The sequence below is a fragment of the Rhinolophus sinicus genome, chromosome 2 (genome assembly GCF_057876585.1).
Source record: "Rhinolophus sinicus isolate RSI-liver-muscle chromosome 2, RSI-T2T, whole genome shotgun sequence".
NCBI classification, from domain to species: Eukaryota; Metazoa; Chordata; class Mammalia; order Chiroptera; family Rhinolophidae; genus Rhinolophus; species Rhinolophus sinicus.
The window spans coordinates 109,110,089-109,135,888 of NC_142502.1; the positions used below are offsets into that span (position 1 = coordinate 109,110,089).

General features: G+C 47.7%; 2 protein-coding genes across 13 annotated transcripts in view; one reads left to right on the forward strand and one right to left on the reverse strand.

The window, feature by feature from the left end:
* Nucleotides 1-12,096, forward strand: part of ZFP57 (ZFP57 zinc finger protein) — a 26,991-nt gene extending 14,895 nt beyond the window's left edge. For 4 of the 9 annotated variants that reach the window (XM_088795913.1, XM_074332592.2, XM_088795912.1 and 1 more), the window contains 4 exons: nt 8,494-8,994; nt 9,454-9,580; nt 9,982-10,086; nt 10,857-12,096. In XM_088795913.1, the coding sequence (XP_088652039.1) occupies nt 8,869-8,994; nt 9,454-9,580; nt 9,982-10,086; nt 10,857-12,052 (1,554 nt within the window). In that variant the 5' untranslated portion in view covers nt 8,494-8,868 and the 3' untranslated portion in view covers nt 12,053-12,096. Of the gene's footprint in view, nt 1-5,468; nt 8,995-9,425; nt 9,581-9,981; nt 10,087-10,856 lie in introns of those variants that run through there. The other 5 variants (XM_088795909.1, XM_088795910.1, XM_074332593.2 and 2 more) reach the window with 5 other exon arrangements.
* Nucleotides 10,629-22,588, reverse strand: MOG (myelin oligodendrocyte glycoprotein). Of its 4 annotated transcripts, XM_019719435.3 has the most exons (8): nt 21,926-22,210; nt 20,358-20,705; nt 16,579-16,692; nt 14,818-14,838; nt 14,449-14,469; nt 13,730-13,846; nt 13,420-13,440; nt 10,629-13,000 (listed from the first exon to the last, which is right to left on the reverse strand). In XM_019719435.3, exons 1-8 carry the CDS (start codon nt 22,011-22,013, stop codon nt 12,987-12,989), a joined length of 744 nt encoding a protein of 247 aa, XP_019574994.1. In that variant the 5' UTR covers nt 22,014-22,210; the 3' UTR covers nt 10,629-12,986. The 4 variants fall into 4 exon arrangements, with proteins under 4 accessions (XP_019574994.1, XP_019574996.1, XP_019574995.1 ...); XM_019719437.3 differs by lacking the exon at nt 16,579-16,692 and having other exon boundaries at nt 21,926-22,588; XM_019719436.3 differs by lacking the exon at nt 14,449-14,469 and having other exon boundaries at nt 21,926-22,379.
* Nucleotides 22,589-25,800: the final 3,212 nt, after the last annotated feature.

Consider the following 25,800-nt stretch of genomic DNA (forward strand, 5'->3'; position numbering starts at 1 on the left):
AATGCCATGATGGCCTAGGCTTTCTAAAATTCACCTGTTCTCTTCTGTCAATTTAAATAGTGAATAAACTGTACCTCATCTATCATGACTCGTATTTTTATTGATAACCCAGAAGGAAGAAAGGGTAGTGGTATAGAGACAGAACACTTACTGAGTGTCTGTCATGTGTCACAACATCGTATATTTTTTTCATTTAATCATCACATCTTGATTCCAGGGAAATTAATATATCCTGACTTAGTTGAGAACAAACTGTCTAAAGTCTCTCGTATTGGCAGAAAATTCTATTGAAAGGATTAAGAAATGTAGCCAGTATGTTTCTCAAATTTTCTGGGATGTGAATGTGACATACCCAGGTATTTTATATTTTATATACATAAAGTTGTGTTCTCTAAGTGTGGGTTTTTTTCTGTTTTTGCTTGTCCTATGTCCCTTTCTCTGGTAAACAAAATCCCACTCTCCTCCTCTTAAAGAACTGCTTCCCCCTCAACTCCCAGCCAGTCATTGTACCCTATTTTTTTGGCTACAATGGTGATTGACATTAGTGTAGCCAGTGGTTGGCTATAAGGACTGGCATGTGACCTAAGTGGCACCAATCAGAATCCTTCCTTATCTCAACAGAAGGGACCAAGAACATTTTTATAAACCATACAGAGATCCATTGTGCCCTCCACTTTGGTCTGTGTAGGATTTGGGACTTCATGAGCAATGTACTCAATCAAGTGGTCATTAGCCTTATAATCTAGGACCAAGTAAATCCAACAAGAGAATCCAATTAGCTGGGCCAGAATTAAGTTTGAATCTCTTAGGACCCCCTTTTGGGTGGGCTGCCACCCAAAGGATTTCCCAGCCTGGCCAGTCTGGGGTTGCTGTTAGGCTTTTAGGGAAAACGAGCCTCATGTCCAGGAGTTTCCTGTAGGTCTGTATAACCTCCATCCCTTTCATCTGGTAATTACTTAGAAAGTGGCCATGAAGAGATGATCCTTTGATCCTTTTGGGGGACAGCAGCATTCAGTGACGAAGTTGGGACAGGTAAGAGAGAAAGTGAAGGATCCTTTCTAGTCAACCCTTTTTTTTTGCCTCCCGCCCCACTCCGGTTCAAGCCGTTGTTTCTCAGGCTAGTTGTGTAGGACACAGCTCCCTGGCCCATGCTGACACCATGAGTCTTGTGCTCCCTCTGCTGAGGCAGTCGGTCGTCGGTCAGCCACTCCCTGCAGCTCTCGCCAGCTGCCAGCCGCTCATGGCAGCACATGGTTGCCAGCCACTCACCCTGGCCATCGGCCACTTAGCGCAGCCCACAGCAGCTCACGCCAACCTCCGACTGCTCACAGCAGCCCAGCTCCAGGGAGAGCCACTGCCTGCAATCTTAGCTGTAGAGGGCGCAGCTCACTGGCCCATGTGGGAATCAAACCAGTGACCTTTACACTAGGAGCACAGCACTCCAACCAACTGGGCCACTCTCTAGTCAACTTTTAAGAAGGCTGTTTGAGCCTGTGAATGAAGGTAAGCATGACTATCAGTCCATCGTCAGAGGCTTTATGATAAAGGCACACCATTGTCAGACTCAGAATAGTCTGGAAAACTGAAAACATGACAGATTAGTTTCAAAGGCCACAATGGTATGGCTGGAGTAAGCTGATTGGACTAGAATAATAACACTGCCCTAAAAAAGTGTCAACAGTGGAGAGGGTCAAAGATCCACTGAAGTTTCTCTTCCAGGAGTGTGGACAATGCCCCTTGCTCTGTGGGCTCCCTCACTGTAAGACACACAGGTCGATTTTTGGCAGTAGTCACAGGTCTAAATCAAAATGAATCCTTTACTTTGTGCTGTCTATGATAGTTAATTTCTTGCCATGTCTGGTATTGTTAGGTAGACGTTAGAAAATGGAGGAGGAGGAGGGGTGGGAGGGGGTCCGTGGAGCCTACAGAAAAAGCTCTTAACTAGCTTTGATTTAGTGCCTCCAGCCACATACCTATTTTTACAACAACAGATGACAAGAGTTGGTCTGGAGCCTCCACGCATCTTAGGAGGTGACGCCCTCTCGTGGAAGAGCATGCACCACCTTTTCCCACCAAATCAATATGTAACTCCCTCACCCCACCCAGCAAACCCGGGACAAGGGGTCTCTCTCTCTCTCTCTCTCTCTCTCTCTCTCTCTCTCTCTCTCTCTCTCTCTCTCTCTCTCTCTCTCTCTTCCCCTTTCTCTATTTCTCTCTCCTTCACCTTTCCCCTCTCTCCCTTTCCCCTCTCCCCCTCCCCCTCACCTCAGCTAGGCCCATTCTCTTCCCTGATAATGTACCACTAATACCAGATCCTGTCTCTCTCTCTCACCTTGGCTAGGCCTGTTGTCTTCCCTGAGAACGTATCAGGGATGAGAACATGTCACTAACAAACCCTGCTTGCATTAGTAATCAGCTTGCGGACCTTGGATTCTTCACTGGGTCAGCAAGAAGAACCGAGACTCGCATACCAGTATGCTGACGGGTCCAGGCAGCACTGAGGACAATCTGCACAAAACAGGCTCCATCGGCAGCTGGATTCCAGTCGGTTCTTCCATCAGAGAACAGGCTCTTCCTATGTGTACTCACCTGAGTGACCCAGATGGTTACAGCAACAGTTAATGGTTTATTTTCAGTTTGAAGCTCCAAAAAGAGATGTCTAATGAGTCTAGTTTTTCAAGTGTCAGACCAAACAGCTGGGCCATTGGCAATAGCCCAAAAGTCAGTAAAATTATAGGAAGGCTGATCAGAGGGAGTATTGATGAGAGCCATGAAAATGGCCTTGAGTTCTGCCCACCAAGTAGAGTGACATCATTCATTTTCAGTTGTGCATAACTGGCACTGAGATAGAGAGGCAGGCCACTCCAGATTGGTAGGTGGCAGGTTCAACAAGCAAGGGAACTTACATTCCCTTTTGTTGTGGCTGGCTGTGAGACAAGTAGATCTCTGCACACATCCACAAGAATCTTAAAAGTTTATGTAGAGGCCTTAACTGGGTTCAGTCACGTATTCAGTCCAGATGGTCTTAACATCTTAACTAACTCAAGGCTATGTCCTTGAAACAGCTCCTAGTGTGGGAATGGTGGGTGGAACATACATTCCAAAAACAGAGGAGGGGGGCCGGCCGGGTGGTTCAGGCAGTTGGAGCTCCATGCTCCTAACTTGAAAGGCTGCCGGTTCGATTCCCACATGGGCCAGTGGGCTCTCAACCACAAGGTTGCCAGTTCAATTCCTCGAGTCCTGCAAGGGATGGTGGGCTCTGCCCCCTGCAACTAAGATTGAACACGGCACCTTGAGCTGAGCTGCCCCTGAGCTCCCAGATGGCTCGGTTGGAGCGCATCCTCTCAACCACAAGGTTGCCGGTTCGACTCCCGCAAGGGATGGTGGGCTCTGCCCCCTGCAACTAAAATTGAACACAGCACCTTGAGCTGAGCTGCCCCTGAGCTCCCAGATGGCTCAGTTGGTTGGAGCGCATCCTCTCAACCACAAGGTTGCCGGTTCGACTCCCGCAAGGGATGGTGGGCAGCGCCCCCTGCAACTAGCAACGGCAACTGGACCTGGAGCTGAGCTGCGCCCTCCACAACTAAGACTGAAAGGACAACAACTTGAAGCTGAAGGGCACCCTCCACAACTAAGATTGCAAGGACAACGACTTGACTTGGAAAAAAGCCCTGGAAGTACACACTGTTCCCCAATAAAGTCCCGTTCCCCTTCCCCAATAAAATCTAAAAAAAAAAGAAAACGAGGGGGTGAACAGCCTCTCATTGCCCGGGTCCCTGATGGGTCCTCTCAATGATCTCTTCCCACAGTAGCTCACAAGGTGTGTGGAGCTTCAGTGGTAGAGAACTTGTCACAGCTTATTAGATGGTGACAGTGAGGTGGAGGTCTTCCATTTATATCCTATTAATGAGAAAGGATTGGGGCAATGATTATAGATCGAGAATCAGGAAGTTGATTCAAAGACAGCTGCCCACATGGTGCCCTGGCTGTTGCTAAACTTCAGATCAGGGTCTTTGTCACTAACCTGGTGGTTAGCGCAAGGGTTTGTGTCAGTTTTTGGAACCATGTCAATCAGAAGCAGGAAGGCTCCTCCCTTTTCACCTTCTTGTCAGCCCTCACTTCTATCAAACCCAGGCTCCATATGTAGAAGTTCCCACAATACCCAGTTCTCCAGCTCTCTTCCTCCAGCTCATTGTCTTCACACTCAAACCTCAATATCTGTCTCATATCTTGCTCCACCTTAGCATAGCCCCTTGTCACCATCCCACCTCACACTTCAGGATGCGCCTCAACCTCTGTCATCAGGGTTGGATCCGTTTCTCTTCCCTGGTTGCTTCTCTGTTTTAGACTTAAACTGCAGCATGGTGGGTTTGGTACTGCTCTCCTGTCTCAATGAGAAACCCGAGTTATAACCCAGCTGGGTGTCTACTGCAAAGCAAGCCTTGTGGTGAGTGCTGCTGAGACATGCAGAGATGAATAAAACTGGGTCCACCCCAACCCCTTTCTTGCCAAACCTACGGTCTAAAATGATTCTTATTGAATGAATAAATGAATGCTCTAATCATCCCATAGCTCGTTGCTGATCCTCAAGATTTGAGGTTCAAATCAAATCAGCAAACTGTGGCCCCTGGGCCAGTTGCCTGGTTTTGTAAATAAAGTAGTTGGGAACCAGGGCTGGGATTAGGGCAAGCAAGTGAGGCAGGTTCATGCCAGTGCAGGGTCAGATCCTGTCTTTTTCTGAAGGGCTGGTTTAGTTTCTTCATGGTTAATGGGAAGCATATTTGCCACCCCTCCCCCAGCCCATTTTCATGTTGGTCTGAAGATGGTGGTAACGCACATGACTGCTTCAGCCTCATGCTTTTCCTGCTGCCTTCCCGACTAGCCCACTATCTGGAGACTCCTTAGTCCCTGTATATGAATTGTCCATAAGGCAGAGCACTGTGTCAGGTACTTTAGGAACACTGAGAGGTTGAAAAGCTGCACCTGCCAGCCCTCCACTACCAACCATGGATCCCAGACACCAATGTGGTGACTTGAAAGCAGAGGGTCTAGTTCAGGTCCCCATGCAGCAGGATGTGGGCTTTGGCCAGGCTCAAAGTCTCTGGGCCTGTTTCCTTAACTGTGAAGATGGAATAACAATTCCTACCTCCCATGGTGTTTGTGAGGATTTAATGAGGCTCTATTTACAAAAGTATTTTGTAAATTGTAAAACCCCATGCGATGTTAAATATTTCCGTTGGGCTCATTAAAAAAATAAAAAGCCGATGAAAGGATGAATTGGGTTCTGGTAAAGGGCCAGGATAAGTAGAACTTTACCTGGGCACGGTCCTCTCTGCTCCCCTACCTGTCTGCTCCCCCCCACACACACACCAGTTAAATCACAGTTGTGTACGCCCCCCCCTTTATTTAAAGTAAATTTTCTCTTTTTTTTTTTTTTTTTTTTAGATTTTATTGGGGAAGGGGAACAGGACTTTATTGGGGGAACAGTGTGCACTTCCAGGTCTTCTTTTCCAAGTCAAGTTGTTGTCCTTTCAATGTTAATTGTGGAGGGTGCGGTTCAGCTTCAAGTTGTTGTCTTTTCAGTCTTAGTTGTGGAGGGCGCAGCTCAGCTCCAGCTCCAGTTGCAGTTGCTAGTTGCAGGGGGCACAGCCCACCATCCCTTGCAGGAGTCGAACTGGCAACCTTGTGGTTGAGAGGACGTATTCCAACCAACTGAGCCATCCGGGAGCTCAGCGGCAGCTCAGCTCAAGGTGCCCTGTTCAATCTTAGTTGCAGAGGCGGAGCCCACCATCCCTTGCGTGTAAGCCCCCTTTTGCCCTTGCTTTTCTAAGATGCTGTCTGTGTGCTTCCATGTCGCTTTCTGTGAGGGTCTCATTTTTGTCCTTTGGGCTCTAGGTGGTTGGAGGTTTTAATTTAAAATTTAATCCTTTTTGGGAAGGCCCGATGGCTCAGTTGGGTAGAGCTCAGAGCTCTCAGCAACAGGGTTGCTGGTTGGATTCCCGTATGGGATGGTGAGCTGCGCCCCTACAACTAGATTGAAGGACAATGACTTGGAGCTGATGGGCCCTGGAGAAACACACTGTTCCCCAGTATTCCCCAATTAAAATTAAAAAAATAATAACAATAAAATTTAATCCTTTTTCCAAGAGTAAATGAAGAATGAGAATAAAGAAAGATCCTAGCGCTAGGTGGCACCAGCGATTACAATTGGCAGGAGGCGTGGGCTGGGCGGCGGGCGGGTTTCTTCCCTTGAAGCTTCTTAGATTGTCAACACTGGACGCTGGCGGACACAGTCTCAGCTGAGTCACCGGGCCGCGGACGCGGGGGGCTGAAGAGCTAAGCGGGAGCGGGGCCGGCGGCATCGTGGGAGCCCCTCGCTTGCGGCCCGGGAACGAGTGCCCTGGGGTGGAGCGGGCTCGCCGCAGGCCCCCGGGAAGCCCTGCGCCCCGAAGTCTTAGCTGCGGGTGAGTCGGACGGAAGGGAGTAGAGCTTGCGTGACCTGAGCTGATGGAGCGTGTCTGTCCCGCACTGCTCCGCCCTAGGTCTTCGCAGGCGAGGACAGCGATGCGCTTCTGATCCTGGAGGAGCGCCCAACCTTTGGGGCCCTCGGGGCTGCCTGGCTAGGCAGGGGTGTGGCCCGGTGCTCCCACCGCTCCGGCCACGTTGGGCTTTCGGCTCCGAGGAGGGGCCCCCGGCACGTGTTGAGAGAGGCGGGATCTCAGAAAGGAGATTTCGGTGAGCAGACCCGCATCGGGCATTACCATCCCCGTCAGTGGGGCCTTTTTGAGCACAGACGCCCCATCCAGTGGGGGGTTTATGAGCGCCTGCCGTACTGCGCGAAGGTGAGCGAAACCGTCACGGTTCCTGCGGGCGGAGGCCTCCAGGGCGGGGTGCGGAGCCGGGCGCGCGGCAGCACCCATCCGGGCCGAGGTCGGGCGGCGGGGCCGGGCAGCTGCTGGAAGCGGTCCCGGAGGGATTGAGCAGAGAGGGGCGACAGTACGAGGGCTGTTTTGCTTGGCTGAAGGGCAGAAAACTAGTGATGGAGCTCCCGGGTGGGCGAGGCCAGGGCGGGTCCCATTCGTTCTCAGAATTGCTGCGGGAAACCATTGACCAGTTTTGGGTTAGAGAGAGATTGGGTTGGACTCAGAGGAGTGGAAGATGGCGGGCCACACATTCCCTCGGGGGATTTACTTTCTGGGAGGGCGGGGACAGGCCCCCGACCAGGTAAGACCCCCTGCGCCAAAGGCGTCTGGACTTACACCCAGCCTCGGGACACCTGCCGCCAGCCGGGTAGAGTTCGGGGACTTGCGGATGTAGAAAGTACTGTGGGAGGTAGAAGTGCCCCCAGTCATGCTCCCTCCCCAAACCAGAGCTAGTTTAGAGTCTGGACAAGGGGAGTCTTGCTACCAACTCCGGGAAATGTTGTTTTGTGGACTAGCGACAGAAGTGGGTCTTTCGTGCCCGAGAGCAGGAAAGCCAGCGTCTTGAGGATACTATTATTGATGCTGTTTGGAAATGTTACCTTTAATGTGTTCTGGAAAGTAGGAGAATAAGCCAGACCTGCACACCTCACAGAATGATGGTGAATCGTCTGGAAGGAAAGGGAGGGAGGGAGAGAGGGAAGGAAGGACTCAACCTCAGATCCCAGGAATGCACCTTTCGTGTCAACTTTCTTTTTAGCTATCCCGTTAACTCCTTTGTCATGCCCTTTTCCTTGCTGGTATTTTCAATTTCATCACCTGTCAAAAAAAGTGAAAGAAAAAAAGTCAAGAGGCTTTTGTGTCTTTATTCTGATTCCATATCAAAAGGGAGCAGTGGAGTGAGTGGCTGTCAGCAGGAAGAGCAGGAGTTCAGCCACGTTTGCTTCACAGCAGGACATTTTCCGGTGGGCAGGCAACCCCACTGCTGGACTCATGTGAGGCCTGAATAAGTGTTTGCTGTGGGGTTGTTATCACTATTTTTATTTTACAAGGATCTGTATATATTAAAAACCCACAGAATTGTATATGCGTTACTCCTAGATGGGATCTTAGAGAGTGTCTCCTTTAATCTCATTTTCCGACAAAACCAGATCAGAATGAAGAGAATTGTGTAAAGTGGTTTGTGACAGCTCTTGGGCTGGTTACCTCGGGCACATGCTTTCTTTACAGAATACTGCACTGCTGCTCTAGAAAGTACTTTGGGACAGTGGAAATCATGTCCCCAGTGGTACAGTCTGGGCTTTGAACACTGGTTCTGCTGTGGACCAAGAGTATCCTTGAGAAACTTAGCATCTCTGCACTTTAGGTTAGTTAAAAAGCTCATAACTGCTCCCTGGCAGGACAGTGCTGAGAGGATCACATGACACAGAGCAGGAGGTCAGTAACTATTGGAGTTCCTTGACCAAATAGGGAAGCTGTTGTTCCTCACTCCACCTCTTGCTGATGAGTGTGTGTGTGTGTGTGTGTGTGTGTGTGTGTGTCTGTGTGTGTGTGTTTTTCTCTTTGACTTCAGGTTCCTAGAGGTGAGCAGCAGTCAGTGGTTACACGCAGAGTGAAACTGAAGGCAGGTGCCTTCACAGCTCCAACCTGGCATTCTTGGACAATGGCAGCTGAGCCTGGGGCGACCAGGTCCCTGAACTCTGTAGCCTAGGCTTTTAGGGAACCGAAGGTGTTCTCAGTTGTGAAAGAGGAGAATTTGGACAGCGGAACAAAAAAGGAAGATAGCTCCTTGGAGCAGATATATTTGTCACAGGAAGCCACATCAAATCCTGGGGACTTTGGAAAGCCTCCCCATCTGCTCATTTACTGGGAGGTGGAGCGCCCCAGGAAGGCATCCAGTCAGTCCTGGGGGCCAGGCCAGGAGCAGGTAAAGCTAGAAAGAGACGCCATGGAAGAGAAGGCGTTTGGCCAGCTGAAGCCCATCGAGCCTGTACGGAAGCTGCTCCCTCGTGTGGACCAGGAGGCCTGGCAGGAAGCTGCGAGCAAAGAGTGCTGGTGGAAGGCCTGGGTGAAGGTGAGGAGACCAAGCTAGGGAGCGGGGGACCAGGTCCTCGGCTCCAGGAGCTCTTTCATCCGTTCCCCTGTCTGCAGATCAGATGGAATCTCAGACTGTTTCCAGCTAAACGACCCCCAGGAAGGGGGGCCGCAGGGCCTTCCTTCCTCAGTCTCCTGCACCACCCTGTCTCCTTCATGGACTGCTTCCTGAAATTCATCAGACTGGCAGCCTTGTTTCTTTTGCTTCCCCTCCTATATAAATTCAGTGTATCCCTCTCCCTTTTCTCCTGTATTTTTCTTCCCTCCTCTCCATCCTTCCTTACCTTTCTATACATCACAGTTGTTGGCTTGGTGCCTGTCTTTTCATGTTCCTCCCCGACTTCCATGGTTTGATTTTTCTCTTAGTGTTCTGAACCTTGAGCCTGGATGTCTGTCTCTGTATGTGTACAGATTCCCTGAGTCTCTCCTGCTCTTCCAGAAGCCAGTCACCTTTGAGGATGTGGCAGTGAATTTCACCCAGGAAGAGTGGGAATGTCTAGATGCCAATCAGAGGGTCTTCTACCAGGATGTTATGTCAGAAACCTTCAAAAATCTGGTGTCTGTGGGTAAGAGGCCGGGGTTCCTTCAGCAAGCCCCTTGTTCCAGGGCATTAGGACCTCTGGTTTCCCCGGGCAGGTAGATCAGCTCACAAGTAGCTCCACTGACCCTTGGTTTTCAGGTGTGAAAGATCTGGGTCACTAAGCTCAGGGTAAAAGGAAAAGAAATGAAAGCCTGCCTGTTCTCAAAATATGCAGATTTGCCTACTCACCCAATCAGTATTTGCTGAGTCTCTCTTATTATGTATCAGGCACTTAGTTAGGAGCTGGCCTTTTGAATGTCCCTTCCCTGCATCTATGTATCCCAGGTTATGGTTCTTAAACCAAGGATACAAAAGAAGTTTGTCCCCATCTGTTATGAAAGGTCCAAGCCTGGGACCTCAATTCCTTCTCTTCTTCCCACTCTCCAGCTAGACTCTTTCTGTCTAATCCAGATCTGATCACCAAGCTTAAACAAGAAGAGAAACAGTGGAGAGCAGATCTCCTTCACCCCGACAGAGAAGGCCTCCCTTCAGGTAAGAATTACAAAGGAGAGAGGAAGGATAGAAACTGCCTAAGGGAATCAGGGCTCTGTAGATGGTCTCCTAGTACATACCCTCCCAACCTGGTCAGACTTGGAGCTGGAAGAGACCTTGAGCTATCTGCTTGAGGCCCTTGGCTTAAAAGGACGAATATGTAAGCTGTTCAGGACAAGGGAATATCTCCAGTTTCTAAGCATTGTAGATTGCTTATGTCAGTGGCCCTCCTTTGATGAAAAAGTCTTTTCCGAGAAAAAAGGAAAAGAAGGGGATGAACTTGATGCTGAATGGAGTAGGGGACACTTGTTGCTGAGAGTAGAATAAGGACTTGAGAGAAATGGAAGGCCAGGCTGACCACACGTCTTGGATGGCCAGGACAGTCCTGGTTTACGCTTCGCAGCCTAGCTTGATTGTGAATAGCACTTTCACTCAAGTGTCCCAATTTGCATGATTTATTATGAGGTCACCTGTGGGTGTCAGTGGACTATCGGAGGGAGTGTGAGCAATACTGAAAATGAGAGGAAATGGATTTCAAACAATGTGGTTATAAGTTAAAATTTTAATTGTTGAAGGATTCCAGTTAGATTTTTATTTGCTTTTAATTTGAAAAACCCAAAAGTTTATTCTTAACTCCAGTCTATGAGGTCCAAGAGTGAGGATGAATGTGTTGGCTGGGAGAATGAGGGCAGAAAGAGGGAAGCTTGGACTGAAGGGAGGGTTGGGGTTCTCGTGGTGAATCTTGTGTTATTCTTCCTCATTCATTGTAGGAGGCAAGAAGGAGGAACTTCAAGGGCACTGTCAGAGTTTGAGATATGAGGGGACTAGCGATGACAAGGTCTTCCTTGCTTGTAGAGGGTCCGGCCTGTCCTCTGCTCCAGCTGGGTCCATGGGCAGGACCCCAGTGTTCCCAGCATCTTGGGCTGGACCCCTCTTTTCCTGCCACACCTGTGGCAGGTGTTTCAGCAAGCGCTCCAACCTTCATAGCCACCAGTTTCTTCATAATCCTAAGCGAACTGACAATTGCAGCCAGTGTGGGAAGTCATTTCGGAACCCCAAGGCCCTCAGCTACCATAGACGCATGCATCTGGGGGAGAGGCCCTTCTGTTGCTCACTCTGTGACAAGACCTACTGTGATGCTTCTGGACTGAGTCGTCACCGCCGTGTCCATCTAGGTTACCGGCCCCATTCATGCCCCTTCTGTGGGAAGAGCTTCCGGGACCAGTCTGAGCTCAAACGCCACCAGAAGACACACCAAAACCAGGAGCCAGTGGCTGGAAACCAGAAGCATATCGTGAGGATTCCAGGCACCACTGCTGGAACCCAGGAACCTGCTGTCAGGAGCCAGGGGTTTGCAGCTGGGAGCCACGCACTGATGGCCAGGGCCCAAGAACCCATATTTAGAACCAAGGGTCCTCGAGCTCCCACACAGCCATCGACAGATAGGAACCAGGCACAAGGACCTGTGACCAGGACCCAGGCAGCCAACCCTGGAGCCTGCTGCCTGGATTCCAGGCCCAAGTCTTACCTACCAAAGCCTTCAAGACTCAAGGTCTTCTCTTGCCCTTATTGTCCCTTGACTTTTAGTAAGAAGGCCCATCTCTCCCGGCACCAGAAGGCCCACCTCACAGAGCAGTCAAATAGCTGCTTCTGCTGTGGCAAGTCCTTTAGCTCATTCTCCGGGCTGGTCAGGCACCAGCAGGCTCATTGGAAGCAGAAGGCCTACCGTTGTCCTGTCTGTGACCTCTGCTTCGGGGAGAAGGAGGATCTTGTGGGTCACTGGGGGGCCTACAAAGGCAGGGGGCTGTGCTGGGACAGTCCTCAGAAATGCTGGGCAATCCTGGGCCAGTGGCTTGGCCTCTTTCACGATGCCGCCTCTATGGCAGGAAAGGAGATGGATCTCCTAGGATCCAAGCCCAGGAGAGGGAGAAAGGGAGAAGGCATGCAGGGGGAAAAAAGTAAATGAGGCATGAGGGTCTTGGAACATTAATAAATGGTCTTTCTGACTGAGGCCTTCCTTTGCGTTTGGTTTTCCTGAGGACTGACCTCCAGGGTAAGGAGACTGGGGTAGAGGAAGAGAGATGAGGGGATAATGAAAGAAATACAGAAAGGAAAAGGAACAAGAAGTGGCACGTGGAAACTTGTATTATTAATTAGCACCTAGCTTGTGTCTCATAAACCATCATGTATAATTGCTGAATGAATCAGTGGATATTGTGATAGGTATGAAAACAGGAGGAAAAGAATAAGGCGAGGGAAGGAGTTTGAGGGACCCAGCTGTACAAGTCACAGAAGTAAATGGGAAGGTTCCAAAGCGGGTGTGTGGCCGAGTTTGCGTCCTTTACTTCCCTAGCTCCTCTGTCGGCTGCCGGGGCAAGATGGAGGTCTGGCCAGCAACCTATGGGCTTCTCCCAGGTCCTCACTCTGCAGCTCACCTCGCTGTCTTTGATGTCTTGGACTCATCTTGTTCTTTCCCTTCTACCCTCCACACCTCAGCCCTGCCCATCGGGCCTGAGGTCTTGGAAAAAACAACCATTTGCAAAGTTGGCATGCTGCAGGTTGCTCTGAGGTGGTTCCTGGTCTTCAGCTCATGGCAGACCCTCCTGTGCATTACTGTCCAGCACAGGGGTCCTGGTGAAGAGCAGAAGGGGGAGGGTTTCCGGACAGAGGAATTGGAAAGATGTAGGTAACAAAAACTGAAAAGAGCTGGGGAAAGGTAGATGACAGAAGGAGAGAAATCCATCCTATTTGGAATTTAGAGCGAGTGGTCCTGGAAGTGCAAATGGGACCGTCCCCACAGCACAGAGGCCAGTGAGTGTGCAACTTGATGAATGCAACATCCCCAAGGACCAGTCCTTGGACCAACCAGGCTCTCTACTTCTGCCAAGATGTAGCATCACTCAGAAGGGGTTTCCTAGGAAAGGAGGAGAAAATAACTTGAAAAAGCTGTCAGTAATTTCTGTCATGAAACCATTAAACCAGAGAGCGGAAAAGCCCTCTAGGGTCTTCCTGTCTACATGCCTGCCTCAGGATGGTCTTGAAGGTGAGGCATGGGAAGCTGCCTTAGGGAATGGGAGAGGAGGTCCACCTGGGTGGGGTTTTGCCGTGCAGGCACTGAAGGTGGAACAAATCAGGCAGCAGGTGGGAGTGCCTCCCCTTCCCTGCCACCTGGAAATCAGGTGCGTGGGCTCCTGCCTCACAGGATTTTTCCCTCCACCCATGCGGCCAGCCCCCTCCTTTCCTCTGGCTTCCATCCCTCAATAGCCCCCCTCTTTCTCTTGCTGCTTCCCTGTTTTTCTGTTCTCAGCTTATAAGAAGGAGGAGAAAACTTACTTAGCTCTTCAAGAAATTGCCCTGAAAACAAAGAGAAATAGGTGATTGGTGGAAGTTGACTGCCTCCCTCCCCACTGCCTCCCTGGGCAGATTCCAAGGAGTCACCCTTCCCTTTTCGCTAAGGGACCCCGCAGATCTCAGTAAATGGTTCTTTTCATGGCTCTGAGAAGCCTGGGGTTGGCCAAAGGGACAGGAGGAAGGAACCCCCTGCTCCCCGAATTGGGAAGCCTGGGCCATCCTTCTGTCTCCCACTCAGGACTGACTCAGCCTCCACTGCTTACTGGTCCTGTTTGCTGCCTCGCCACTGTACCTGCTAGTCTTCGATGGAGCCAGTTGTAGCAGATGATCAAGGCAATCAGGGGTCCGAGAACAGGCACAATTACAAACAGGGTTATCTTCCAGCAGGGCACCCTCAGAAAGTGGGGATCTGAACCGTTCAGCACAGAACAAACAAGATTAATGGTGCTCCCCCTTACGCCCCACACAGCCCTCTCCATATAGTGTTTCCTAACGTGTTGCAGAAATCTGAAAATATTGCCTATGTTTATCTGTATTTTGAAATGACAAGTTGTTAGACCTGAACGACATTCTAGTGGGGCTTGGTGTGTCTTCACTCTTCCTCCAAGAAGCCTTCCCTGATTAGTCATGTATAGTTACTCATGAAAACGCCACCAGGTGAGTTCAGTTGATATATATGTACTTTGTTCTCCAATTAATCCATATGTATGTATCACCTCCCCAGCTAGACATCAAGTATTTGTGCAAAGGGTCTGTTTACCTTCCCTTTGTATTTTCTGAAAAGAAATAAAGTGCCTACAGTGATTGTGATGAGTTAACAGGGTAAAGCTGTTAGTTTAGTGCCTGACACAAAAGTGTAGTGTATGTATTTGCTATTCTCTTACCAATTCTAGATGCAGGTGACTTATTCAAAGAAAGAAAAAGAAGGGAGAAAAGCCAGCAGGAGCCAGGGGCCTTTATCTCCCCAGAGCAGCAGCAAGATGACTCAGAGGACCTGTGCTCAGCACTTACCGAAAGTCCTGTGGAGGTTCTCTGCAAGAGGAACAAATGGACAGGGGCTTAGCAGGCACCCCAAGGCCATACTTCCTTCTCCGCGCCTTTCTCATGTAATCACTTAAAATTGTTTCTAGCCCTGACACAGTGACACGTGATGTAGGGAGGGAAGCTGTAGGATTTTGTGTCTACTGTGGCAGATAGCAGGGAGGAGAAATGAGATTTTCTGCAGTTCTTGGCTGCTTTGGGGGTTTTATATGTGATTTTCCCACCCGAAGAGAGCATAGGGAATTGGGACAGACGCCAACATGGTCTGGGAAAATGACCACTTCAGTTCTGCCAAGACCAGAAGGGAGGGATTGAGGAGGGAAGGTGCCTGGAACTCACCTATCTCTGCTCGAAGTTTTCCTAAAATAGAAAAAGCAAGTTTTAGTTCCTGCTCTGGCATTAGATGGGCCTTTTCACACCCTGGGCCTTTGTGTAAGTGTCTGCCTGGCCTGGGAGCTTCCTCTGGGTGGGAGGAGCACTGGATTTGGAGCCAGGAGTTGGGGCTCTTTCCCTGGCTATTGCCTGGGATAAATACTGGAGATAAAGAATGTGGAGAACAGGGTAGACAGCAATGCCTCAAACCAACACAAGATTTTATTACCTTCCCACTGCTCTTTGCTTCTTTTCTTGGGTAATTCTCAGTTCACATTGCCACTCCACCCTGCTGGTTGTCACTTTGCAAATGTAAAGCCACTTCCCATCTGAATGAGGAAGGGAGGAACTAAACGTTTAGTTGAGCAGCTACTTTGTGACCAGCTCTGTACCTGGCACTTTGCATAACATTCCCCCATTTAATCCTTTACAATTTAGGAGGGAGGATGTCATGTCTACCTGACAGGCGAGGCAACTGAGGCTTGGAGAGTTCCAGTCAGTGCCTGAGCTGGGATTCAAACCTAGGCTGCCCAACTCACTGATCAGATTCTTTCTGCTCAGCCATGTGGACTGAAGGCCTTTTCCTTGTGGGAGGAGTAGATAACTGTTTCTGGGATGAATTCAAGGGGAGAAAAAAGACCCCATTGTTGATCCCAGCAATACCCCCCTCACGTACTCCAAGCCCTCCTTGCTGCTTTATCCTCTTAGGAGCGTGAGGAGGAAGAGAAGAATGAAAGGTCCTGAGTGCTTTTGGCCTTGAGAACACCTGGTTGGGGGAGAAGGCTCAGAATGAACGCTCTGGGCACAAAAGAGGAGCTTCCTCCACAGCTGAACCCGAGTCCCTACTGTTGAATGGAAAGAAGGAGGAAACAGTTTTTCAAGACCTGTTACGTGGTAGGGACTTTTACTTACGGTATTTTTATTTAAACTTGACAGCCTAGGCCTGTCTGACTCTGAAGTCCGCTCTCACAAAGTTACATGACACTGCTGGGCGGGGTCCTGAGGCAGGAAGAGGCGGGTTAGGCCTGAGCCTGCCACTTACGAGTTGTCAGGCTAAGATCACAGAACCACTCCAGGTGGTAGTTGCCCCCTCTGTAAAACGGGGCTGTTACATGCCACCCTCCCTCATAGGGAGCTGCAAAGTCCTATTATCCATATGAAAGTATTTGGCAGGCAGAGAAGTGAATGGTGGACTGCGGATCCTGTGGATACTACTGTGTGTGTCTCGCCACGCCGCCAGCGAGAATATAGTGGTACGACTCCCCTAGCTATGGCTCCGTGGGTGTTCCTTTTTGGCCTCACCCGTGTCCTGCGTTCTTGTGTGGGGAGTGGGAGCAGAGACCCCGCAGGCTGCCCCGCACGACACCCACCTAGCACCATAGATAGTACAAAGATATTACCTTTACCTATTTCACCCACTGCCACCTCCCACCCCCTCTGGAAACAACCAATCTGTTCTCTGTATCTCTGAGCTCAGTTTTGTTGTTGTTGTTGTATTAGATTCCATGTATCTTTACCCCAATATATATTCTTGTTTCCTTTGTCATAGATTAAATGACCATATAAACATGGGGGAAAAAAGTATTTGGTACCATGTAAAAGTTGGTATTGTGGAATTCTGAGCCCAGAAGTCACTCAAAAAAAAAAAAAAAATGAATGTTCGCTGACCACTCCCTAAGAGGCCAGCTCATTTTGGGCAGGACCCCCAGCTGTCCCCTCAGTCTGTACCTCTCAGTCGGTGCTGCAGGCAGAGGAAGACGAGGCCCAAGGACACCTGCAGGAGCAGCACAGGCAGGACCGCGATGACAGCCAGCACCCCGGGGGTGACCCAGTAGAAGGGATCTGAAAGGCAGAACCGGCCGCTGCCCCCTTGTGTCCACCACGAGCGCGGCGCCGGGCCTCGGTACCTCAGGCTGAATAAAGGCGCGGCTATCACCGAGATTCAAGGAACGTAACACAGACTTGACCCCTGAGCTCAGCCTGGAGGGAACAGTGGGTTTCTAAGAGGGCTACAGGTTTAGAACAACAGGATTCGAGGTTGGATATTGGGGTAATCTTGGAGAATTTTGAGAACCAGCCCGGGGACTTAGACCTGACCCCAAGACCACGGGTCCACGGCCAGTTTCCGAGCTGAGGAGTGAAGATCTGATTTACCGGCTGCAGGACTAGAGGAGACCCCGAGGGAAGTCAGTTAAGAGGCCTTGGTGATAGTGAAAGGAAAAAGCCACAGGAGCTTGAAGTAGGACAATGGTGGAGGTGCAGAAGTCAAGAAGTCTGTGAACTTAAATAGGAAATGGTACATATTTATTTTCAATAACCTTTAAACTGAAATTTAGTGTTTCTTTCAACTGTGTTTGTAGGCAACACACCACAACAATATGAACAGAACCTGTGACTTTGTCGTCAATAAAACCACAAATATTTTCATATCACATTGAGTTGTTGCAGAAATCTCAAAATATCACTTAATGTTCATCAATATTTTGAAATTACACTAATTATTGGGGCCATCCCATATTTTGTTATTTTAATATTTTGGTAACTATTTCAACACAAATGTGTTTTATGCATTTCAAACATCTTTCTAAGAAGGGTTTTTCAGCTTCAACAGTCCACGAAAGGGGTGCATGACACCCAAAAGGGTTAAGAACACCTTTCCTGGAGTTTTTGAGAAAGGACGACCCCAGAATTTGGTAACAGTGCATGTGGAGAGGGGTGGGTAATGAGGGCGGGACTCAGCTTCCCGGTGCCCACCCATTTCCCATTTTGGGGTCTGTTCTTCCCAAACTCCATCTGTCTGATCTCAATGTGCCGTTCCCGTGTCAAGCCCTTTTCATCTCATTCTCTGTTTTAGGGGGGAGATAAACACAACGCCATCAAAGGTAGGGATTAAGGCACAGCAAGCGGCATTAAATGGTCCAGGAGGGTTTCTTAGGTTTAAATACAGTCACAGAAAAATGCAGCAAACTCTACTTTCAAGTTCTTACTGGAAGTTACCTGTAGCAACATGATTTAGCAAGTACACACTTCAGTTTTTTGGTGTTTTTTTTTTCTTTTCACTTTTGTACTTTAACAAAGGATTAGAATCACAAAAAGAAAGCAGGAGACATTATGAGTTTTCTGATGTAAAGCAATAAGGGTGTAGCATTATCTGAGAAGTATGCTTAGCAAAATAAATCAAACCTGCATCTGAATGTGTATCTATACTCGATCAGTTTACAAGAGATACAGGGGATGAAATCCTCAAAATCTGGACTGTGGGAAACGCACAGGGCAAACACCGATGTGTGCATCTTGTTTGAATCCGATTCAAACAAACCAATTGTAAAAATGTACCTATGAAACAACCAGGAAAATATAAACACAGACTGGATATTGCTGACATTAAGGAACTTTTGCTAACTTTTAAAGCTATGATAGTAATATTGTGGATATAATTTTTTTTAAGCGTCTTATATTTGAGTGGTTCATTCTTGAGGATTTAGCGATGGCATGGTAATGCTGCCTAGGCCTCAGTAATTCAGTTGGGGAGGGTGGTAATGAGTGGGGTCGGGTGAAACAGGTTATCTTTTGGTTGATAATTGTTGTAGGTTGTGATGGGCATTGTTATTCTCTCTACTTCTGTATATGTTTTAAAGTTCCATAATGAAGAGTTTAAAGAAAGGATTAGAGACAACTAACTACTAATAAAATCACAAAAATGACAAGAAAAAAAGTTGGGCGACAACAAAACTCTTTAGAGAATGAGGGGAGGTAATGACGTCTGAAACTTGCAATAATACAGTCATAGCATTTCAGTCCTAAATTTGCCTCAGCTTCCTGGCTCTCCAGGCCAGGCAGTCGCTTGTTTAGTTGTAAAACACTCTTTGTATAGACTCTTAGGCATGCTGGCTTGGAGATGTGAGGGAAAGGGCTGGAATGTGGGAACCAACCCAGAGAAATACGTTCTTCCGTGAGGCAAAATTTTTAGGTTACTTTTTCTTTCTTTTCTTTTTTTCTGTGTGTGTGTGTGTGTGTGTGTGTGTGTGTGTGTGTGTGTGTGTGTGTTGTGTACTGGGAAGGCAGTTATTGAGCTAGGAAGTTATGGAACAGGAAAGAGGAAACTCTGCAAACTGGAAAGGTCCTCACTGTCAGATTTCTTTGCAGGTAAACATCTCTCAATAAAAACAGCTGTATGAAGAACATTCTGTGACACAGAAAGCTATTTTCACATCCCTGCAATCTGTCTAGAAACAGTGCTTTGTTATCCTGCATACAATGCCACCTTATGGTCCCAGCCCACAACAGTCTCCCTGGAGATACAAAAGTGATGGACTGTCTGAGGGATTGTCTGCTGTGTTGCTGCAGATGGGGAAAGGGAAGGTGGCAAAGGGAAAGGACCTGAGGCTTAAGCCCTCAGAACAGTTTTGTTCTTCAATTAAACAGCAATTAACTTTCTAAGCTCCCCTCTGTCTAGTTCAGCTTGTCCACATCTTAACTATTCTGGGGTAAAACAAAAAAAATTCCAAAGTCAACCACCCACAAAACAAACTGAAAACAAAATTCTGGAGAAAGGAAGTGGTGGAAGTAAAATCTACAGGTGACATCTCTTTATTTCTGTGATTATATTCAGACATTTGTTTTACTTATTTATTCACTTGGGCCATGTGTACCAGCAATATATTTCTCAATAATGTGTCTCATCTAATAAAACAAACGTATCAGATTTGATCAGCTTGACTCTTGGAAAAAAGCCCATGCAGATACTTTGATTAACTTGCAGGTTATTCATATTCCCTCTAGTAGCACAAACTTATCAGAAACTGATTATTTTGGATTTTGTTGTCTCCACTTATCATTTTTCCTATTTTATTTCTTAAAAATTTTTCTTTAAATTTTCTCTATCTGTACCCACACACGTACATGTTATACATACTCTTATATGAGTGGATAAACAAAATCCTAAGGATAATTAGACCTTTTATCTTCTTTGATTGGATCATACCCCATCCTCTTTTCTTTCCCCTCTTCCCCCAAAGAGAACCATATTGACTTTCTTATGGATCTCTTTTCATACTTTTCTCTGAGATTTTATATATATATATATATATATATATATATTCACAAACATAGGTTTTTTTTTTCCCTCCCTACATTGTATAGCTTGCTTTTATCACTCAGCAATACGTTGTGGAATGCCTCCAAGCCATCACTATAACCCTAAAACAACCTTTTTAATGGCTGTATAACTTTCCTGGCAGGGAACACAATATGTATTCAGTCATGTCCCTCCTCACGGGCATTGCCTTGATTCTAGTCCTCTCCCACTCTGAATAATGATGCAGCACACACATGTGGGTGCATACATAAATGCGTCTGTCCTGATGTGTGTACTTCTATGGAATGGATTCCCAGGAGTGAGATGTTTGGGTTGGAGGATCTCATTTAAGTAAGAGAACGGTTAAAGTCTCAAAGGGAGGCCTTGGCCACCCGACGGACGATACCCAGTATTACATGGCACGACTCACCTTCCACTTTCAGTTCCATTGCTGCCTCCTCTTGGTAAGAATGATCGCGGAAGAAGCAGGTGAAACCTCCTTCATCTGAGAACCTCACATTCCTGATCCTGAGGGTCACCTTCCCCTCATCGATGGCCCCTTTCAGCAGCTCCGTCCTGCCCCGATACTCAGGCGCCTGCTCTCCATCCTGGTCCTTGCCATTTCGGTAGAGATGAACCACCCGAGAGAAGGGTGGCCTGTACCATCCCACCTCCATGCCTGTAGCATTCCTTCCAGGAGAGATTCGACATGGCAGTTCCACTTCATCCCCCACCAGGGCCCGGATAGGGTGCCCTGGTCCTATTACTCTGAACTGTCCTGTCCAAGACACCAGAGAAAAGAAACAGCATCAGAGGGAACCTTGACAAACAAGCCAGCCATGGGAACAGCTGCTTCAAAACAGGAAAGGAAGAAGATACTCAATTTTTTAAATGGAATTTTGAATAAACGTTTTAGATGGCATTCTAGAGCCAGGAAAGAGCTCAGTTTTTCTTGAATATTTGTACCAATAAAAGGTCTCTGGTTATAGAGATATTGTGAGTGCTCTGGACAGAATATTCTATCATGTGGTCATTTTGACAGTTGCTGATCACCTTTCTGCCATTGTTTCTGTCCGTCCCTGATCCTACAGCCCCGCCTGAAGGCTCCACCTTGGAATGTGGACCTTCTAGCATATATCAGCTCAGTTCTCCCATGGACCTTCCTGTTTGGACTTGGCTGAATTGGTCCCTACTCTCCCCTTAGGGGTGTTGCTTTTGTTATTCCTCCACTGCTGCCTCGCCACCATTCCTCAGCCCTCTGTCCTGTTCCCATACTCTTCCCAAACTCTTCTGAGACCTTGCACCCTGGAGGTTGCTGTCTCCTGTGCCTCCTGGACCCTGCCTGTACAAACTCCCCATCTCTTTCCGATGTGGAATGTGTCTCCTCAGTTAGACTAGGAGCTACTGGAAGATAAGGCTGGCTTCTCCATCACACCTGCCACAGTTTCCTGAGGGAGGGCAGGACTGGGCCTTCCGGTAGGTGGCTCCTTGAAGGTGGGATCCTGTCTTCTATTTATTTCATTTCTCCCCAGCACATGAGCACAGGACACCTCTGCAAAACTTTACAGTGCCTGATCATGTGGAACAGAACTCAGGCATGACAAGACACTACAATCCAACAGACACTGAGGGAGACTCACCGTGGGGCAGGCACCACTAGCATGCTCTGGACCTAATCTCACTGAACCCCGACAGCAACTCCAAGAGGCTGTTACTATTATACCTCCATGTGATAGGTGAGAAACCCAAACCTCAGAAAGGTAAGAATAAGTTCAAGGAGAGCCTGGAGTTAAGGTCATATTATGGAGTTAGGGCTCTATCCTGAAGTCTGCAGGGAGCCGCTGAGGTTTTCTGAGAAGAGGACAATGTTGGCACATCTACATTTCACAAAGATAATTTACATAGCAACTGGAGGATGAATTGAAGGATGTGAGCCCAGGGAAACTAGCCTTTCTGTTCTCAGGGTCTCCCCAAGGCAGGAATAAAGATCAACCTTACCTGCATAGCTGGAAGACAACTGGAGGAGGAAGAGGAGGCTGGGGAGGCAGCTGGGCAGAGAGGAACGAAAGAAACCCGCCATCTCCATTCTCCCTGAGGACAGAGAGCCCCTGCAGCAGGGTCAGGCCAAGTGGAGGCCCTCAGGGTGCATGTCCCCTCCACTGAAAAAGCCTGAGGAGGGATCTTGGAGGGCAGTGCTCATAGGCCTACCTCCTCCCGGCCACGCTGCAGCTGTGCTCAGGGGAACAGCCCACGTCACCCTTGCCAGGCACTTACACAAAAGGACTACAGACCCAGGGATGGCCAGGGTTTGCCTTCCCCACCCCCTCAGAGCTACGGAGCAGAGGCTGCCTGGTACTGGGCCTTCCTCCCCCACTCCTTTCTAGTGACCCAGCCTTCTAGGATCTGACAAGTTAGGGCCAGGACTTCTCACTCATTGGACCTCAGGAAGAGGCTCATCCATATAATCTGTAAGGTTCTTTCAACTTCTGTCTTCCCAGTATTAGCCAAAGGAGAGGGATCATTGTTGGCTTTTTAAAAAAGAAAAAACCATTCAGACTTGGCTTCCTATTTCTACTATCTCATAACTGTCATTACCAAGCCATTCTTCTTGATGTCTAATTTCCTACGCTCCTACTGCACATCCAAACTCCCTTTCTTATGTGCAGATGTGTGATAGGTCATTTGGGATTAGTTAGCATCTTGCTCCCAAAGAATACATTTAGGAAAGTCATGAGTTTGTGAGGGAGGAAGAAACTTTCTTCTACCCTCAAGGTTCTTTTAGTTGTTCTAATAATCAAATAGGTATGAAACAGATTAACATGAGAAAATGACCAATTTAATTACATACATTTGTATGGGAATCCTGTATACATGAGAGACCCCACATACAGGACAAGTTCAGGGACCAAAAGTTAAAATGAGATATATATGGCATTCTGTGCTAAGGATGAGGTAAGGTGCCTTGGGGCTTCAGAGGGTCATTGCAGGATGAGGAGAAGAGCAGGTGTTTAGTAATTAGTTTTCGCTTCCCTATTGATAAGTAAAAAAGGTTATCTCTGATAATCTGTTGTTATGGACAGGGCCCCTAATTCAAGTTCTAGGTAGTTAAGGTGGACAGAAGTTCCTCTTGAGCCCACAGGGTCTTGTTGCCTTTAGCTCAAGACAATCTACATACCACAGAGAGACACATCTTGGGGTGACTTGTGTTGACGCCCCCAACACACAAGTTAGACATTGGGAGTTGATGGACACCTGTGCTCAGAGAGGCAAGCCTGGAGGAAGGACAATTAGCAAAGTCAGCAGCTGTCAGTCAACACAGCCAATGAAGACAAAGCCAGTGACCAGAACACATCTCTGCAGCCATGGCCTCGTGCTCTGATCGCCTCGGTGTCATGGTTGGAAGTGAGATCTAGAATGGAAATACGATCTTTTTCCTTACCTCCCAAGATCAGCTGATCGCTGAAGGGTGAGACCAGCATCAGCACAAATACATGTCCCAATCCAAAAGCAAAGGTGTTTCATTAAATGATAATAAAAGGGTCAGACAGACGATTTAAACCATGTTATCTAATACAGTAACCACTAGCCACAGTGGCCATTAGAATTAAATGAAATGAAATAGAAATTCAGACCCTTGATTGCACTAGCCGTGTTTCAGATGCTCAGCAGCACCATGTGGCTGCCAGATCATGCAGCACAAATATAGATCATTTCCATCATCGAAAAAAAAAAAATTGCATTGGGCAGCACCATTCCAGGGCTAGGAACATGACTGGGACATACATTTCCTGTTTTTGTCTGAGATGAGGACCAGGGGCTAGAAGGACACACTCTGATCAGCTGTCTGGGAGTTGCTTATTTTTCCTCCCTGCAAAGCATCTGGAATTTGGGCACAAGCAGGGCAGATACTCTGGAGCTGTGAGGGTGAAAATCAAGGTCAGGAGGCATGAATCAGGTGGGAAGAGGAGCCTCTGTGCATTCCTGACTTCCTCTGAAGTGGGGATTCTCTCCTTCCAGAACCTACAATGTCCTGCAATGCTCTTCCTCCATGGTGCGTGTTCAGTTTCGGGTAGGAGGGTTATGCACAAGATGCTTTCCTGGGCAGTGTTTGGGGTCATAGGTGCTTGAATTGTCCAGCACCATCCGATTGTCAAATGCTGGATGAGAGTGGGGTGGGGTGGGGTGAAGGGTTGGGGGAAAGAGAGTCAGGAGATAGATAATCAAAGCCACTTTGGGGAAATCACAGCATCTCTGAAAACAAACAAACAAACAAACAAACACCAAAACTCCTGACAGAATGCTTCTATGTGCCACTGTTCTAAGCATTTTACATGTATTAATTCACTTAGCACTCACAACAGTAAAACGAATGTTGAACTACTATCACTCTTATTATACAGATGAGGAAATTGAGGCACAAAAGAAGCTAAGTCACTTGCTGAAGGGCACACCACCGGGAGTGGCGGAACTGGGATCTGAAGCCAGGCTTTCTAGTCTCAGAACCGGCACTTGTAATGACTACACTACTCAGTTTGAAGACCTCACCTCACTCACCCCCATGCCCCCAAGTCTCAGATCTTTTTTGTTTAAAAGTCACTTTTTGTTTAAAAAAACAGTAGCAATTCATGTTGGACATCTTTCCATATCAGCGCCCAAAGAACATACTTGTAATTTTATACAGCTACACAATATTTTATTGCATGAATGTATCATACTTACTTAGTTTCCCAGGATATTTAGGTTGCTTTAATTTTTAAAATATCTATTTTACTAGGTTGAAATAAAAATGTATTCAATTAATTTATATTAATAAATATTTAACAGCAAATGTCATGTATCAAGCTCTATTTTAGACCTCGATTACAAAACTTTCAGCGAGACAGAAACAAAGTTCTTGCCTTCATGAAAGTTATCTTCCAGTTCTATTGCAGCTATGTTCTAGTTATGTATTACCTGAGGGCACAAGTCAATGAGTGTCAGGCCATCATTTTCAACCTTTTTGCTCTTACAGAGAATTTGGCAATGAATATCAGTCTACTAGGGCCAGCTACATAATTTGAGGGGCCCAGGACAAAATGAAAATATAGGAGTCCTTGTGCAAAATGCAGAAGAAAAGCCTTTTCCTGTCTTCTGCAGTTTCACTATCTTTTTCTTTCTTTCTTTTTTCTTCCTTTCTTTTCCTTTGCAGTTTCACTTTCTAAATGTAATGGTGACTTTTTTGGTTTTGCTTTTAATGTTGCACTTTTCAAGCACAGTGACACTTTGGGAGAAAATGCAGCCCTTTCACAAGTGCTGGGGTCCTGCCCTTCAACGTGGCAAGACAGGTGTGCATGCCTGACCCATCCTGTCCCCTTCCCTGTATCCAGGTCCCTCCTGGGAGGGGGCAGCACAGAGAGTGGTAATGATTCCTGGGGGGAGGGCAGCCAAAAACCAGCCCTGGGGAGGCTGAGCGCTGTAAGAGGCAAGACCGAGCTTGAGCCCAGGCCCCAAGCCCCAGCACATGGTCTATCATACCATTGCATTTCACTTACAGAACAAAAATTGAAAGATAAAATTATTAAGAATTTCAAGATGGTGACAAAGAGCATTCAAAACTCAAACACAGTGCCCCCTTCTAAGTAAGAATGGGGCCACACGCCCATGAAGTTCGCTCTGCCGTCAATAAATATTGATGAACTGCCCTGTACAAAGTTGTACACTTTGTACAAAGTCACTTGCTCAAGGTCACACCACTAGGCAGTGACAGAGCTAGGATTGGAAGCCAGGCTTTCTAGCCTCAGAGTTGGCACTTGTAATGACTACACTACTCACCTCAGTACACTGTACCTCAACTTTCTCCTCTGCACGTGGGGGAATAACATGCCTCTCATGAG

Bases quoted from the DNA above. Each gene is read 5' to 3' on its own strand.
- MOG (XM_019719435.3), bottom strand. From the start codon at position 22,013: ATGGAGATGGCGGGTTTCTTTCGTTCCTCTCTGCCCAGCTGCCTCCCC. The intron at 16,693-20,357 runs GTGAGTCGTGCC...TCTGCCTTTCAG, and splicing joins AATGGAACTGAAAGTGGAAG to ATCCCTTCTACTGGGTCACC. The intron at 13,441-13,729 runs GTACAGTGGCGA...CTTTGTTTTCAG, and splicing joins GCTCCATCGAAGACTAGCAG to GGCAATTTCTTGAAGAGCTA.